Source organism: Equus quagga, chromosome 12 (genome assembly GCF_021613505.1).
Source record: "Equus quagga isolate Etosha38 chromosome 12, UCLA_HA_Equagga_1.0, whole genome shotgun sequence".
NCBI lineage: Eukaryota > Metazoa > Chordata > Mammalia > Perissodactyla > Equidae > Equus > Equus quagga.
In genome coordinates this window covers 81090123-81104700 of record NC_060278.1, presented here as the reverse complement: position 1 = coordinate 81104700, position 14578 = coordinate 81090123, and the positions used below count along the sequence as shown (strand labels likewise).

The following is a 14578-nucleotide window of genomic DNA, read 5'->3' as shown; positions in this document are numbered from 1 at the left end:
AGAAATGAGGAGGCTTTCAGCTGTGCATGGGGCTTGGAACTGAGCAGAAGGGGATGCTGCTGTCTCCCTGTTGAGCATCCCAAACAGAACTCCCCAAGGCAACCACAAGACCTCTCTGGCCTGGGCAGAAGTCTCCTCCCCATCCAAACTGTCTTGGCAACTATTCCCAGGCCTCAAATGCCACCACCTGTGCATACTTCTTTTGGGGCTAAGTGCTATAATACCATGAAGTGCCCTTGCTTCCTAAAAGAATGAGTTTAGCCAAATCTGTCCCTTGGCCCATCTGGGAAAGACTGGGTGTTCTCAGGGCCCTGGAGAACAAAATTTCCAATGGCCTCTGGTATCCACTGAAAGTTTTATTTCTTTAGGATTTTATCCCAACCAGTTGTTTAAAAACCAAGTAACACAGACCTGGGGAGTAGGGGTTGGGCACTGCACCTCCCTCCTTCTCCCCATGGACAGCAGTAGGAGAGAAGAAGGGGACAGGAGAGGTGGCTGAAGCGGGGCAGCAGCAGTAGTAATGGGGCGACGCTGTCACAAAGCTAGCTCCCTCCCTCCTCTCCCAGGCCCTGGCTGGAGTCCCTATGGCTTGGGGTGGGAGGTGGGGAGAACCCACCCCAGGCCCTCCCCCACCCCTCCTCAGATAGCCTCCTTGGGGGCTCAACCCATTTCTTCTGCAGGAGACTGAGGCACAAGGAGAGGAGTAAGTGGGAGAGGAGGATGCAGGAGAGGCAGGGAGGTGGCACAAATGAAGGCAGAGGTGAGAGGCATGGGCGAGGCCCTGGGAGGCCCCTGGACGCTCCACCCCCATACCCACCCGGCGAGGAGCCTGGAAGCCACACCATCACGCAGCATTCCGGAGATGAGGTGGGGTTTAAGGCTGAGGGGCCTGGAGGCTGGCAGGAGATGGCCTCAGTCGAAGCCATGCCAGTCACTGTGCTCAGAGTCGTATTCTAGCTCAGCACCCACGCACTTGACACCATCCAGCAGCATGGGTGTGCCGTGGTGCCGGTCTGCAAGGCAGGCGAGAGGTCAGTATGCCAGGCTAGACCCTGGCTCCACCCACTCCAAGGGGACCCCTCCACCTTCCCTCCCAGCTCTGCTAGGGGGTAGAGGGAAAGACACCTGTCAAGGAGGTTGGGAACCCTGGGCCAGGGCAAGGATCCCTTTTTCAGATGGTGATCTGGGAGGAGGGCAGAAACCCCTTGTGGCCAACCTGGTGCCTCCCTGCTCTAGCCAGACCTGTGCCTCATGCTCTCACCCATGACGCGGGCCTGCACCATGACGCGCACACAGGTCCCGGTGCCACCTTCACAGGCTAGCAGCATCTCCTCCTTGAGGACACCCTCCTTGTGTGCCGAGTATTCACACTTGATGCTGTAACCTGCCCAGGGACAGCCCACATCAATCAGCACCTGCATGGCCTCCTGCCCCGGCCCCTGCCCCCCAGCACTCACGGGCCCCACTCACCACCAAGACTGGCCTCCTTCTCCAAAGGAGCAAGGATGGCTCAGGAGGCACACAGGCCTCAGAAACTTCCCATTCTCCAGTGACCTGTACATGTCTCTGACCTAAGAGTCGCCATTATGGCTCCAAGAGTCAAACTCAGGCTTCCAGAAGGGCCTGCTGATTCCCCAAAAAGGCAGGCAGGGAGTGGGGGTGATGGGGAAAGGTGGGGGAGAGGCAGGTCTTGAGCAAATCAGGCAGAAGGAGGCAAAGGCCTGAGGGGACTCACTCAATCCACTTAAGGGCAAAGTCATGAGGAAGTGAGGGAACATGAAACCTAAGCTGGGCTTCAGCTCACGGTGAAACGGACACCCTAGCATCTGCCAGGCTGTGGGGGGAAGTGGGAGAGGGCCTGAAGCGGGCAGGGTAGGAAGAAGCAGCCTGAATCCCAAAGCCTGGGACTGGCAGGTGCTAGGAAGTAGCTGCCCAGAGTTCCTTCTTGAGCCTCTGGCAGGTTTTTCTCCAGGGGCAGGTGAGAGGGAGGGCGGGAGGCACACAGCCAGTTCCTCAGTGGCTCCCATCATCCCACAGAGGTATCTATCAGGCGATGGGCAGACACAGGCCAACAGTATGAGCCCATGGACTTCTGTCCAGGGAGTGAGGCCTGGGGCATGGGACCTGCCAAGCTGCCACTCTGCAAGCCCATTAAGAGGCATCATGACCCCTGATTGCTGAGCAGCCTGTCCACCCAGATCGGGGGAAGGGAGTACCCATGTTCTCACTCCCACACACACCCAGACCCTGATGGAAGAGGGCAGTCCTCCAGCACTCCGAGCAGGGGACGCACCTTCTGGGATGGGCATGATGCTGAGGAGCTTGAGGTGCAGGCTGGGGACTGGTGCCTCTCGGATGTCCTTGCTCAGCCTGTGCACTGGCGGCAGAGTGAAGGTAATCTCATACCTGTGCAGGATCTTCAGGAAGCCAACCTGCAGCAGGAAGGGTGGGGGAAGGAGGCACCTTCACTTATAGCCTCCCCCAGGAGCAGCCCAGGTCATGCCACCTAGGATTCTGTGGGCTCCTGCAGCTGCTTCCTCAGGGATCCCTAGGGGGCCTAACTCCCACCACTACTCCAGGTGGTCCACACCCCCAGCTTGGTAGTTCCCGGCCCTTCCCCTCAGGACCTCATCCCCACAGCTCAGCGAGCACACCCCTCAGCAGCTGTCTCAAGGGCCTCGCAGCTCCTCAGTGCCCATTTTATACGCGAGGAAATAGAAGCTAGGAAATGACTGGCTGGAGGCCAGGATAAAGTTCCCCATAGACCTCTTGGCCACTTCGGCCACATGTGGCACACAGCAAGGCACCAACCACTGCCCACAGGGAGATGCAAAGTCCCGTGACACAGGACGTCCACCATCTACCACTACTGAGACCTGCTCAGAGCCAAGAGCCTAGGGTCAGGGACACTGGTCCTCTAATCACTCACGTGGAGATCAACGGTAGCACAGAATGAAGAATGAGACAGAAGACACTAGACCAGCTGTGTCAGTCCAGAGCTGGCCCACAGCCTGGCACCAGCCATTAAACCCAGGCTTTGCCTGCCTGGCTGGCACCTGAACATGGATGCCTGCCTGCCCAGTGCCACCTGCTGCTTACTGTGCCCAGTGGCCCCGACTCGGCACAAGCCACAAGCAATTTTTGTTGTTCATATGCAATGCTTGGCAACCAATGCCCTGAGACTGGTGCCATCCTTGGAAACTCCAGTCGTCTGAAGGGTCACAAGCCGGGTTGGCTGTGAGTAGGTAGGCTGACCGAGTGCCAGTCCAGGAGGCACAGGGGTGCATGCTGTACCCACGGCTCACATGAGCACATACTCTCCTGCTCACGGTTTCAGGGGCTGGACCGCCCTGTCCCTGGGGGTCAGTTGGGACATGCTGCATGGAGCATTTAGCTTTTCAACGGGAGCAGCCTGACGTCACTGCATAAAAAGGCTCAACCCATGTGGCTCCCACACTCTGCACGTGGAGGGCACACCTCTCAAGAGGGCTTTCTGGCTGTACCTGCCATCAGTGACGCTGTAACCCAGCTGCACCCCTTACAGAATCTTCCAGGGGAAATACTGAGAGAAGTGCAAAACAATACTCATTACTGCTCTATTTAAAACAGTGAAAAATAGAAACAGCCATAACACCAGGAATAGGGAACCAACTAAATCAAGGATGATACGTATAACGGAATACCAGGCAATTGTAAAATCTCCTGGAAAATTATTTAGTGACACAGGCAGGAGACAGTTCACAAGAAAAGAAAGCAAAAAACAGCGTGTACACTGTTAGACCAGCTTTTTGTTTTTAGAAACAAAGCTTTAAAAAAAAGCTGGAATGACACACATCAAAATATTTACCATGGTTATTTCTGGATGGTATGATTGTGGGTACTTTTAAATTTCTCTATAGTTTTCTCTGTCTTCCAAATTTCCCCTAATAGACATGATTGGATTTTGCAATGGGGGGTTTGGGGGGAGAAGGAGCTATTTTTTAAAGTTTTAGTTCACTCTGTTTATTCCCTTGGGGAAGTGGTCAGCTGTAGGAGAAAGAGCAAGGATTTCAGAGTTGGACAGAAATGGGTAAGAATCTGGGCCCTTCCTCAGGGTGGTCTCAATGCCACTCCCCTTCCCCCAGGGCACTCCTGCTCTACTCTGGAGCCCTAGCTCATTGTCCGACCTGAAGGCCTCACTTCAGCCCGTTTCCCCGCAATCCATCCCCTGCAGAGACTGGCCCCTGCCCCTCCCAAGTGAATGTGGGCTCTGACAATGTCCCAGCAGTTGGAGGAGCCATACTGGAGGGTGTGTGAGGTGTGACTGCTAGGAGAGGTGGGGGCTCCACCAGCAGAAAACATGGGGGTGATAAAGAAATACTAGCGCAAAGAGCCTAAGTCAGCCAGAGGTTTACCAAAGAAGGGTAAATAAAGTCACATCTTCTTATCAGCACAATTAGCCTCACACCTGTGTGACAAACATACATTCTTCCATTTCATTCTTGCACAACTCTATGGGGTGGGAATTGTCTTCATTCAGAGAAGAGGCCTGGCCAAAGTCACAGAGCCAGAATAGCAAGCCTGGACCTAAACCCAGGCCTGTGGCCCCATAAGCCTTGACACCCACCTTCTGTTGCTGTTGTTGGGGTGATACCGATGATAACAGCGGCTCTGCTCACCTTGTTATAGGAATACTCTAAATGCACTCATCTCATTGCATTCTCACCACCTCCCGCTTTACAGACGGGAAAGCAAGGCCCAGGGAGGGACAAAGATGTGCCTATGAAGCCAGCTTAGAAGAAATGGAACAGACAGGCCCAGTATGCCAGGCAGGGCTGGGGAAGAGGTGGAGAGAGTAAGGCTGAGGAGGGGGGAGGTGTGCCCGTACCTTGACTAGAAAGCTGCTGTCGCTCTCCTGGGTGACCATGACCACTGAGTCATGCAGCTTCTCATCAAAGTGGACGTGGCTCTGGGAGCCTTCTGCATCATGACCTGCTGCAAAGCGGATACTCCGGACTCTAGGCTTGTTGCCTAGGAAGAGAGTGGGAGAGGGCTCCAGGGGCTGCTGGCTTCCTCTACCCCCAGGAGACGACTCCCCCTTGTCACCTCCCCACCCCCTGTAACTGCCCTTGATGTCACACAGCACCCACTGGCTGGGCTCCTTTCAGGGCTGGGCCACGTCCTACTGGACACTGGGGATCATGAGGCTTGAGGCCCCTCACCTGCCCCTACCTGCCCAGTCCTCCCACAAAAAATACCCACCCTGAGAATGGGTGTAGGCGGATTCAGGGATTGGCTAATATGACCCCTCACTTAGAGGGGATGAGGCTGACACCAGAGACAGGAAGACAGTCCTCCAGACTCTCGCCCCAGGCAGTGCAGGACTCAGTCCCAGGCCTCTGGGTACCCTGTCTGGTGCTCTCCTTCACACTGCCAAGCTCCCCATCTCTGGGACCTTCTCTTCCAGGTCTGTCAGTGCCTGAGGCCCCTGCCTGCTCGAGCACTCTGGATGATCCCAACCTGAGAGAGGAGGGGGGCAGGAACAGGAAACAGGAACGGGCTCTGTGGAATCTTCCTGGGTATAGGAGAAACAAAGAGGGCCAAAAACAACACCAAGCCAACCTAGGAGAGGCTGCCTCTCAACCTCATCACTGATCACTGGCAGGGAAGATGGAAGAACCTAGTGGAGCCTCCCAGACCCCACCCAGAGACACCCTTCCTTCCTCTGCTTCACTCTCCAAAAAGCCCTGAGCTGTCCCCGGCTGAGTTGGGTCCTCCAAGGCCAGGAGGCAGAGAGTTGAGACAGGCAGAGTAGTGGGAGGTGGGTTGAGGATCTGGGTTGGGGGAGGCCTGTCTTGCCAAGAGCATGACCCCAGACCTCTCTGGCCCCCACAGCCCCTAGGTCTCCCAAGAGCCCTGCCTAGAGTCCTGCTGGTGGGATAGCCTGGGCCAGCCTGGGCCTGGGTTCTTGGACACTCAGTGGAGGCCTGAGGGGGCCAGCCTAGTACTTCCACATTCCCTGCTGAGCCTCCAGACCTGACCCGCAAATCTTATCAGGCCTCCTTTGCCTAAATCCCTCTATGAGCCCTTCTGGAATCTGAACAAAACCCAAATTCCCTTCCACTGCTTGCTATGGCCATACTCACCTCGTCAGCCTCAGTGCTCAGCCCAAGCCCCTGGGGACCCCTAAACCCTGCAGTGAAACAGGAAGCCTGGAACACGGGGACACAAGGGCACACACTTCCATAGACCAGCACACCAAGGAGCCAGCAAGGGTCCCAGGTTCCCTGCTAGGGCTTCGGTGAACCCCAGAACCTGGCACAAACACTGGTATAATTACTGATGTAATGTAACTCATACTCACATTCAGACACACACACACACACAGCCAATGCAGGCCTCACATGCCACAATGCCCCCTCCCACCAGGGCCTGCTGGAAGACTGGAGCAAACGCCGCCAGGCCAGGAAGGCACTCACCCTTGTTGGCTGCAGCCATGGACGCCCTCCCTGCCACAGGGTGAGACACTCAGCTCCTGCCAGACACTGCCACTCAAGCTCAGCAGCCTCCCATGCTCCAGGGACACGAGCAGGAGCCTGAAGGATGGGGAGTGGGGAGGGCCGGAGTTAGGGCCACACATGTGCCCACAGCTGGGGGAGAGCAGAGATCTCCCTTTAAGAAACGCTCCCTGCTCTCAGCAGCCCAAGTGGTGCCTGCAGCATCTAGCACAGGGGGTTTCTGCCCCTACTCCCTGCATTCACCAAGAGCCCTCACTCCTGCCTGACACCCTACTGACCCAGGGGCCAGCCAGCATGTGCTGAGCTGCAGCTTCTGGGTGCCAAAGTGCCAGCACAGGATTCTTGTGCCCAGCACACGACTCTTGTGCCCAGCACACATGAGGCTGGTGGGAAGGGCAGCCTGGAAAGGAGGAGGGCATCATTGGCACTTTCTAGGGGCCATTTCTGGCGCTGGTGACCCCAAGGGCTGTACCCTCCTGCAGCCAGAGGCCACATTATTCAGGTCACACGCCCACTACAGCTGGGTCTAGGTCAGAGCCACAGAATGCTTGGAGGGGAGCAAGAACGGGGGCCCAAAGAAGACAAACATGTCCGTGGAGCTTTCCCTCCTTTGATCAGTCAGAGCCCCTTGGAGGGGCTGCCCCCATCACAACCCACCATTCAGACTCTGGCCTGATTCGAGGGGCTGGCCTCCCAGTTCAGCTCCCCAAGGGCAGCCTCAGGGCAGGGGCAGTAGGAGGTGCCCCCAGGAAGCCTGTGTGAGCTGCTGATGGGCTGAGCTGGGCCCATCTAAGCATCAAAAAGAATAATGACTGCAATTGACAGAAACAGATGGAATACATAAAATTGGAGCATTCACAGAGATTACAAAAAAAGAAGAGAGAAAGCAAAACAAACAAACCCAAACCCTCATTTGTCACCACGGCCTGCTGGTAGCAATGCCCTAACTCTTTACTCTGAAAATTAGCAACAAAGAGTAATAATTCAGCCTGTCTCTTGGCCTTTCTGGTAGCCAAATTGCCCTGGTGGGTAAAGGAAAGCTCTTCTTTACAGAAGGATTCTCACTATTAAATAACAAAGGAATGACCAAATGCTAAGTAATTCTGCAACCTCCAAAGAAACAAATGCTGGAGGCAGTGAGTCAGTGATGCTAAACCAGGAGGGGAAAGGGTGACCGAAGTGGATGCTTGCAGATACCCAAGAACCACTGACAGATGACCTGGGGTTCTTAAGGGGAATGACACAAGTTTGCAATGGGGAGATGTGACATCAGCCAGTCATGCACTGATCAATCTCCCCTCCATCAGTGGGCCAGCCTGACATTGATGCCTCCTGATGTGAAGCAGCATGAGGTCACAGCATCACCGATACAGGGGTCCTGCCCAAAATGTCTAACCTGGATCTAATTGAGCCCCTAGTTCCAACTTCCCACTTACTGAAAACACAGAGGTTAGTGGGACAAATTAAATGACTCCACAAGAAAGCAATGAGACAAACCTAGAAAGCAGGATATTCTATAGGACAACTGACCTGTTGTTTTTTCCCCCCAAACTGCAAGAAGCAAAAAAGAGTAGGTTGTTCTAGATAGGGAATAGGCAAACTACAGCCTGTGGGGCCGCCACCTGTTTTGTAAAGTTTTATTGGACACAGCCACACTCACTTGTTATATGTTGTCTAAAACTGCTTTTGCATAAAGCAAAACTACCTTGAGTAGCTGTGACAGCGACCGCACAGCCTGCAAAGTCTAAAATTATTTCCTATCTGGCCCTTCACAGAAAAAGTTTGCCAACCGCTGTTCTAGATTAACACAGAGACCAAGAAGGCACGATACTCCGTGGGACAGCTGACCTGGTTTTTTCCACCAAATCGGTTACAAGAAGAAAAATAAATGGGGTAGGGGGTTTTTAACTTCCTATAAAAAAAGACATTTGGGGGATAATCGGGAGATGTGAATGGGGCTGGATCTTAGATGACATTAAGAAAAAGAGCTTGTTAGGTGAAATAATGGAACTTTATTATGTAGATAGTATGTCCTTATTTTTCAGAGATACATAAGTACGTAGAGATGAGTGACCCGTGAATGACCTTGGCTAGTCCAGAGAATGAAGAGAAACTATGGGTGGCCTCATAGTCAGGGCTGGGCCTGTGGAGGACATGACCTTGAGGTCCCTCAGGTGCTGAGTAGCCAGGGGAGCAGGCCTCATCTCCCTCCCCATTTCCCAGTACAAGAGAAGCCCAACCAGGCCCAAGCCCCCTGGTAGGGAAGGAATGCAGGAGCAGCCCCAGGCCAGCACCCCCTCATTGGAGGCTAGTTCCCAGGCCCCAGCCCAGGCTGCAGGGAGGGGAACTATGCCCCCATTCATCTCTGGCCAGGGTCACTCTGGGATCAGCCCCAGAAGGGCAGACCTTTAGCCCTTGAATGCTCAGCTTGTCCCCAGGGAACCTGGCCTCTGGAGATAGGCCTACCCCCAACCCACCCATTCTATCCGCCCCCACAAGCTGTGGACTCAGAGCATGTGAAAAACGGCCAAGTGTAAGGCTACCAGGCCCTCTTCCTATCCCAGAGCCTGCTCCAGCCACACCTCTGCAGCCATGGAGGAATGACAGCCCAATGTCAACAAGGTCCACCCATCTCCCAGGATACTTAACCAGTGGCTGGTGAGCAAAGGCTCCTGGGGAGTCTTCACAAAACACTCTGACCCAGTACATGCAGGGCATCCCCTGTCTTCCCCCCAACCCACTGCCTGTTGCCTGCCTGCCTCCACTCAGGCCATCCCCCTGCCAGGAACAATCCTGTTCCCCACCCAGACCTTAGCCTGGGTCTCAGCCCCAGAGAACCTTTTTTAGGGTAGCACAATGCCACCCCACCCTGGCCCATCCCAGGATAGGTCTGAAAATCTTGAAAGGATCCCCTTTCTCACTTCTGGGATCATTTGATATCTATGTTCCCCACTTTACAAGGACAGTGACTGTGTTTTTGCCAAACCCTGTGTCCCCAGAACCCCAGTCCAGCACCTGGTAGGGAGCAGCTGTGTCCAGTTTGTATTTGTTAAATGAATAAAGGACCAAACTAAGGGGAGCCCAAGCATGGCCTTGGCTGGGCCCTCTAGGCAGACGTGGCCCGCCAAGGTCAGTGACTGTACCGGAGGTTCTCAGGAAGAGGAACTCCTCACCCTACTCTCTTAGCCAACCCCTGTCCTGGAGGGCACTCCCCTCCCCCATCTCACAGTGTGGACTCACACTGGGCATTCTTCTAGCCTTGCCACAATCAAGGGGGGGCCCATGCCCCCCTAGAGATGAAAGCCCACTGAAGGCAGGACCCATATCTCATGCACTGCCCAGAGCTCAGGACGGAGCAAGCACTTGGGCACTGCCTGTAACCCTCTGGCAGGGAGAACACAGAGAGGGGAGGCAAGTGACTTCAGGGGCCCAAAGGAAACTGGAAAAAGCAAGCCTTCTTTTGCAGCAGAGAGCCCTGCCAGTCACTCTCCCTGGGGAGCCACTCTTGTCCAAACATAATTCCTCCTCAGGAGCAGGAGGAGGGGGCATCGGTCCTCCTGCTGCAACTGTGTCCACAGGGAACTGTGGCCCCCTGGCAACCCCAGGCCTCTTCCTGTGCCAGCCAAGTGCTGAGCATGGCCCAAGCCACACAGTTGCCTAGAGGCAGCAGGGACAAGGTGAGGAGCATGGGTCCAGAGCCCAGCAGTTCTGGCTCAAATTCAGGCTGCATGGGGAAGTTACTTCGCATCTCTATGCCTCAGCTTCCTCATCTGTAACACAGGAATAAGCAATGGCCTCTTCCTCCAAGGGTTCAGTGCAGTTGATGCCTGAAAGCTCTGTGACAATGCTCCCCACTCCACCCCCACCTTTGCAAAAGCAAACCCCCAAAGGCCTCGTTTCTAAAGCAACAGCCATTTCAGGGCTGCTCTGGCGGAGACGCACTTCAGGCCAATCCTAAACAACCAGGAATGGCTCTCAGGGTGGGCCCCAGGGATTTCAGCCTTCTCAGAAAACAGCTCAAGTGTTGAGGGACCTCCCTTCCCCTTCTCTTCTCCTGCTTCCCCCTCCCCCACTCCCAGGTCAGCCAGGTCCCCAGGGATTGCCAGAGAGCAGAATGCTTGGAGTCCGCTGTCCCCTACAACCAGAAGGACTCACAATGAAGCTGCGAAAAACATACATCCTGGGAAATGTTCTCACTCTGGCAAAAAAAAAAAAAAAAAAAGACACCCACCCCCTTAGAGGGGCTATCAACAAGTCAGGGGGCTACTACCATGGACAGTCACAGGATTGGGAGGGCTGGAAAGCTGGAACAAGAGCCTTGGGGGGCTTCTTTGGCTCTCAGCTACTCTCAGGGAAATTAGGGGAACCTGCTGTCTGGAGACAGAGAGCTGCCAGCTCAAGCCACTCTCAGCTTTAGCAAGAAAGGCTGCTTCGAGGTTATCCTACCCCGGATAGGCCTCAGCCAGCCCACTGGAGCCTCTGGCATGAGAAGCAGACCCAGGGACATGGCAAGTGGGCAGAGATGGACGGTTACACAGGAACCCAGAGTTCGCAGCCCCCTAGACTCCTGCCCACAGGGTGCTAGCTGCTACTCTAGGACGTCCCACACTGAGGCCCATGGCTCCAGGCCAGGGGGAAGCCAAAGACAGTTTGTCTATGGCAAAGTGGAGCTCCAGTGCCACCCTCTTGCTGCCCACCCCACAGCTGCACCCCCACACCACTTCTGTGCTCCAGAGGCAGCCCCCAAATCCCAGGCATCACAGGGCCAGCCCCAGCTTGTCCTCTGCTTTATGGCTGGGAGCATGCCCTCAACTTCTTGGGGCCACCTTTCTCATTCATTCCTCAATCTCCATTCTCAACCTGTTCAAGGATTTTCTGAGCCAAGAACTCCACAGCCTTCTACCCTCCTCGCCCCCTGCCCAGGGCTCAGTCCTGGCTTAAGGACTCAGTCCAGCAGAACATCGTCCAGCCTCTCATTAAAGGTCAAGTTTGTAAAAAGAGTGCCCACGGAGGCCACACTGACCTGCTGATTCCAGAACCTGACATAGGGCTGGGCACACCGTGGGGGCCTGCATACCTAGAACAAAGCTTAGAAAGGGAAGGCTGGAGGTCAGGTGTGGTTGTGGCAGTTTTACATGAACTCAGTCTGGATGTGACTCCATTTCCTCCTCCATCCAGCAGGCCAAAAGTGCAAGGATAAGTATGGGTGTTCTCTCTCTCACAAATGGGTAGAGCGGGGGTGAACTGGGTAAGGAACCCCCACCATCCTACACTCTCCTGTCTCCCCAAGAAGTGCTGCCCTCCCCTGCCCAGCATCCCCTCCTCACAATCCCCCCACAGCCCCAGCTGGAGGGTGCTTAGACCCCTGTAGCGTCTACCAGCCTGCCCCACCCAGGCCCTACCCTGGGCCTGTCACCTGGAGGCCCCAAGAAGTAGAGGCCAGGCTAGGTCTAGGGGGTTACTGCTGCCCCTGACCTTCTTCAGCTCCCCAGGCAGAGAAACGCCCTACCCCCACTTCTCAATGCCAAGATTCAAGAAGAAAGGCAACCTAAGGCCTCCCTTCTCAGTCCAGCAGGGCTCCTGCTCATCAACAGGAACACTAGCCCAGAACCTAAACAGAACCCCTCCTGCTGAGTGACAACAGGGAGGTGCTGACCAAGCCCCCAGAGGCACCAGGGGCCCGGGTGTAGGACCCTGAATCCTCTCCCGCCTCCATCCCCGTGGGTGTGGCACCCCTATCCCCGACCCGTTCTCATCTTCTGGGGGGACAGATACGGCTGGACGTTTCTCCTCCCGTCACACCTATGCTGGACTTCGAGTCGGCGGCTGTGTCCCTCAGAGACAATCCTGTGCCCTCCCCACCCTCACCTCTGCTGACGCAGGAGTCTCGGGAGCCCGCACTCCCCGACATCACCGCCCTCCTCCTTGAGGGTGCCGAGGCACAGGACGCTCAGAGAGGCTACTTGTCCAAGGTCACACAGCAAAGCGGTGACAATAGAGGGGTGCTGCCGGCGCTGACCCCATTAAACCCCGCCCTCACTGTGTCACACGTGCCCACGACAGCGCGCCGCGCAAAATACCCCAGCTCCACCAGCTAACGGTCACCCGCAGCCCCAGGGCCTGACATCTCCCCACTTCAGGTACTAGGAAGCCCTCCTGGGCCGGGCCCCGACAGAGGAGCCCCCGCCCCAGCCCGTTGGGGTGTCAGGAATCGACTGCCTAGGACAGCGGCTAGGCCAGGAGGAACCCACAGCGAGCGGGGTGGAACCAGGAGGTGGCCGGAAGAGGAGCAGTCTCACCGTGCAGGGCGCACTGCGGGGCCGTGACGGACGACCGCGGCGGCAGCTGTGGCGGTCGCGGCGGCAGCGGGGGCTGGACGCAGAGCACGAGGAGAGACCCCCGCGCCGCCGCCGCCGCCCGCCTCATGGCCACGCCCCCGCCTCCACCCATTGGTCGACCGAGGGGGTGGGGCGAGGACGCCTCGACCAATAAGCGGGCGCCAGAGAACATCCAACAGGCGTTGCGCCACTGCGTCACGTGCAAGGGGCCCTGCGGCTGCGCTATGCGAGCCCACGCCTACCCAGGGCTGTGTGAGTTCTCGCGAGGAAGGCGGGCAGGGTGTCCGAAGTGGCCAGGGGCCAGCATGGGGCAGAAGGTAGAGAGGGAAGGACGAGCGCGTCGAATAGGCCCCGCCCGCGTCCCTCCTTCGGCTGTGGCGCACCTCCTGCCTCAGCCTCAACTTGGAAAAGGCCTCCCTGGGCTCTGTCCCCTCGAGCGGCCGTCAGGCGGGACTCAGGGCTAGGTCGGGCACCTGAAGGTTGCCTTTCTCCCTAGGCTTCCAAGCCTACATCGGCAATCGATACGAGCACCGCTAGGTCCTGTCAGGAGCTGAAGAACCCTCCATCCTTCCCGCTCTGCAACCCCCGGGTTTCGGCCTCTTCCCCCTCCACCCCGTGCCCCTGCCTCGGCGAAGCTCTCCCGCGTGGACCTGAGACTCGTCCTGGGAGGCCGGTCGGCCGGGATGAGCATCAGAACAAAGGCGGCACGCGGGGTGGGGGGTTGAGAGAATCTGTGCTGGTGCCCGCGGGGACGGCAGCCTCTGCTCCCGGTCTCCATGGAGGCGGTCGCCATGGCAGCGGGATGCGCCATGGCAGCGGGATGCGCCTAGCTCAACGCCGCGGGGTGGGATGTGCGCGCAGGCACAGAGCATGGGAGCGAGAGGCTTGACCCTCAGGTCTTTAGAAGTGCTAGCCGCGGCTCCGCCTGCAGGTCCTTGAACAACACACCCCCACCCCCGCATTTCGCTGCACCTACGGTGTCCAAGAGGAGCTGTCCGGAGCACGCGGCTGCCTCCTACCACCGTAACTAGGGGAGAGAGGGCGTGGCGTGGCTAGGACCAGCTTTCTTTCAGGAGGACCGGGGTCGCTGCCTTTGGGGAGCCCCCAAGGCTCCTACCCTCCGCTGGCTCCCTGTGGCCCCTAACCTATCTCCTGGTCTGTGGTCTGCACGCTGTTGGCAAATTATGTCTTCCTGAGCTGTTGTTCCCATTGCGTCTTCCCCTACTCCAACGCGCTCCGTGCCCTGGGCCTGTCTCCAGCAGAGCTTTACAAACTTCTTAGCAGTATTTTGGGTGATTCGTGCGCACTCTGGCGTTTTGAGATGCTGCCCTCCAGCGCGGGCATTAGAGTTCCACATTCTGACCCCAGCCCATCCACTCCTGCCCGGATGCTTTCTTACCACCCAACTACACCATTCCATGCGCCTCACTATGGCTCCCCCCAGTTGTATTCCCATATCTATTCTATTCTTCAAGGTCTAAAGTTGGCAGATAGCGGGCCCAAAGCAGGTTGCTGATGTACTTTGTTTAGCCCACATAAGTCTTTTTAAAATTCTAATTCTTCTTCCTTCTCTTCTTCCTCTTCCACCTCTTCCTCTTCCTCCTCTTCCTCTTATTTCCTCTTTTGAAATATCAGAAGATCTAACAACATGGACTCACATTTCACCCTGGCACCAGAGGCTGGCACATTAATTTGCCATAGTCCCCACCAATCCCTATTTGTGGGCTTTTTCAAACACACAGA

At 56.4% G+C, this 14578-nt stretch overlaps 1 protein-coding gene across 1 annotated transcript; it reads right to left on the bottom strand.

The window, feature by feature from the left end:
* Positions 1–343: 343 nt before the first annotated feature.
* On the bottom strand, positions 344–12950 carry ADISSP (adipose secreted signaling protein). The gene is made up of 6 exons (XM_046678998.1): positions 12797–12950; positions 6459–6575; positions 4868–5010; positions 2294–2432; positions 1262–1384; positions 344–1013 (listed from the first exon to the last, which is right to left on the bottom strand). Exons 2-6 carry the CDS (start codon positions 6475–6477, stop codon positions 913–915), a joined length of 525 nt encoding a protein of 174 aa, XP_046534954.1. The 5' UTR covers positions 6478–6575; positions 12797–12950; the 3' UTR covers positions 344–912.
* Positions 12951–14578: the final 1628 nt, after the last annotated feature.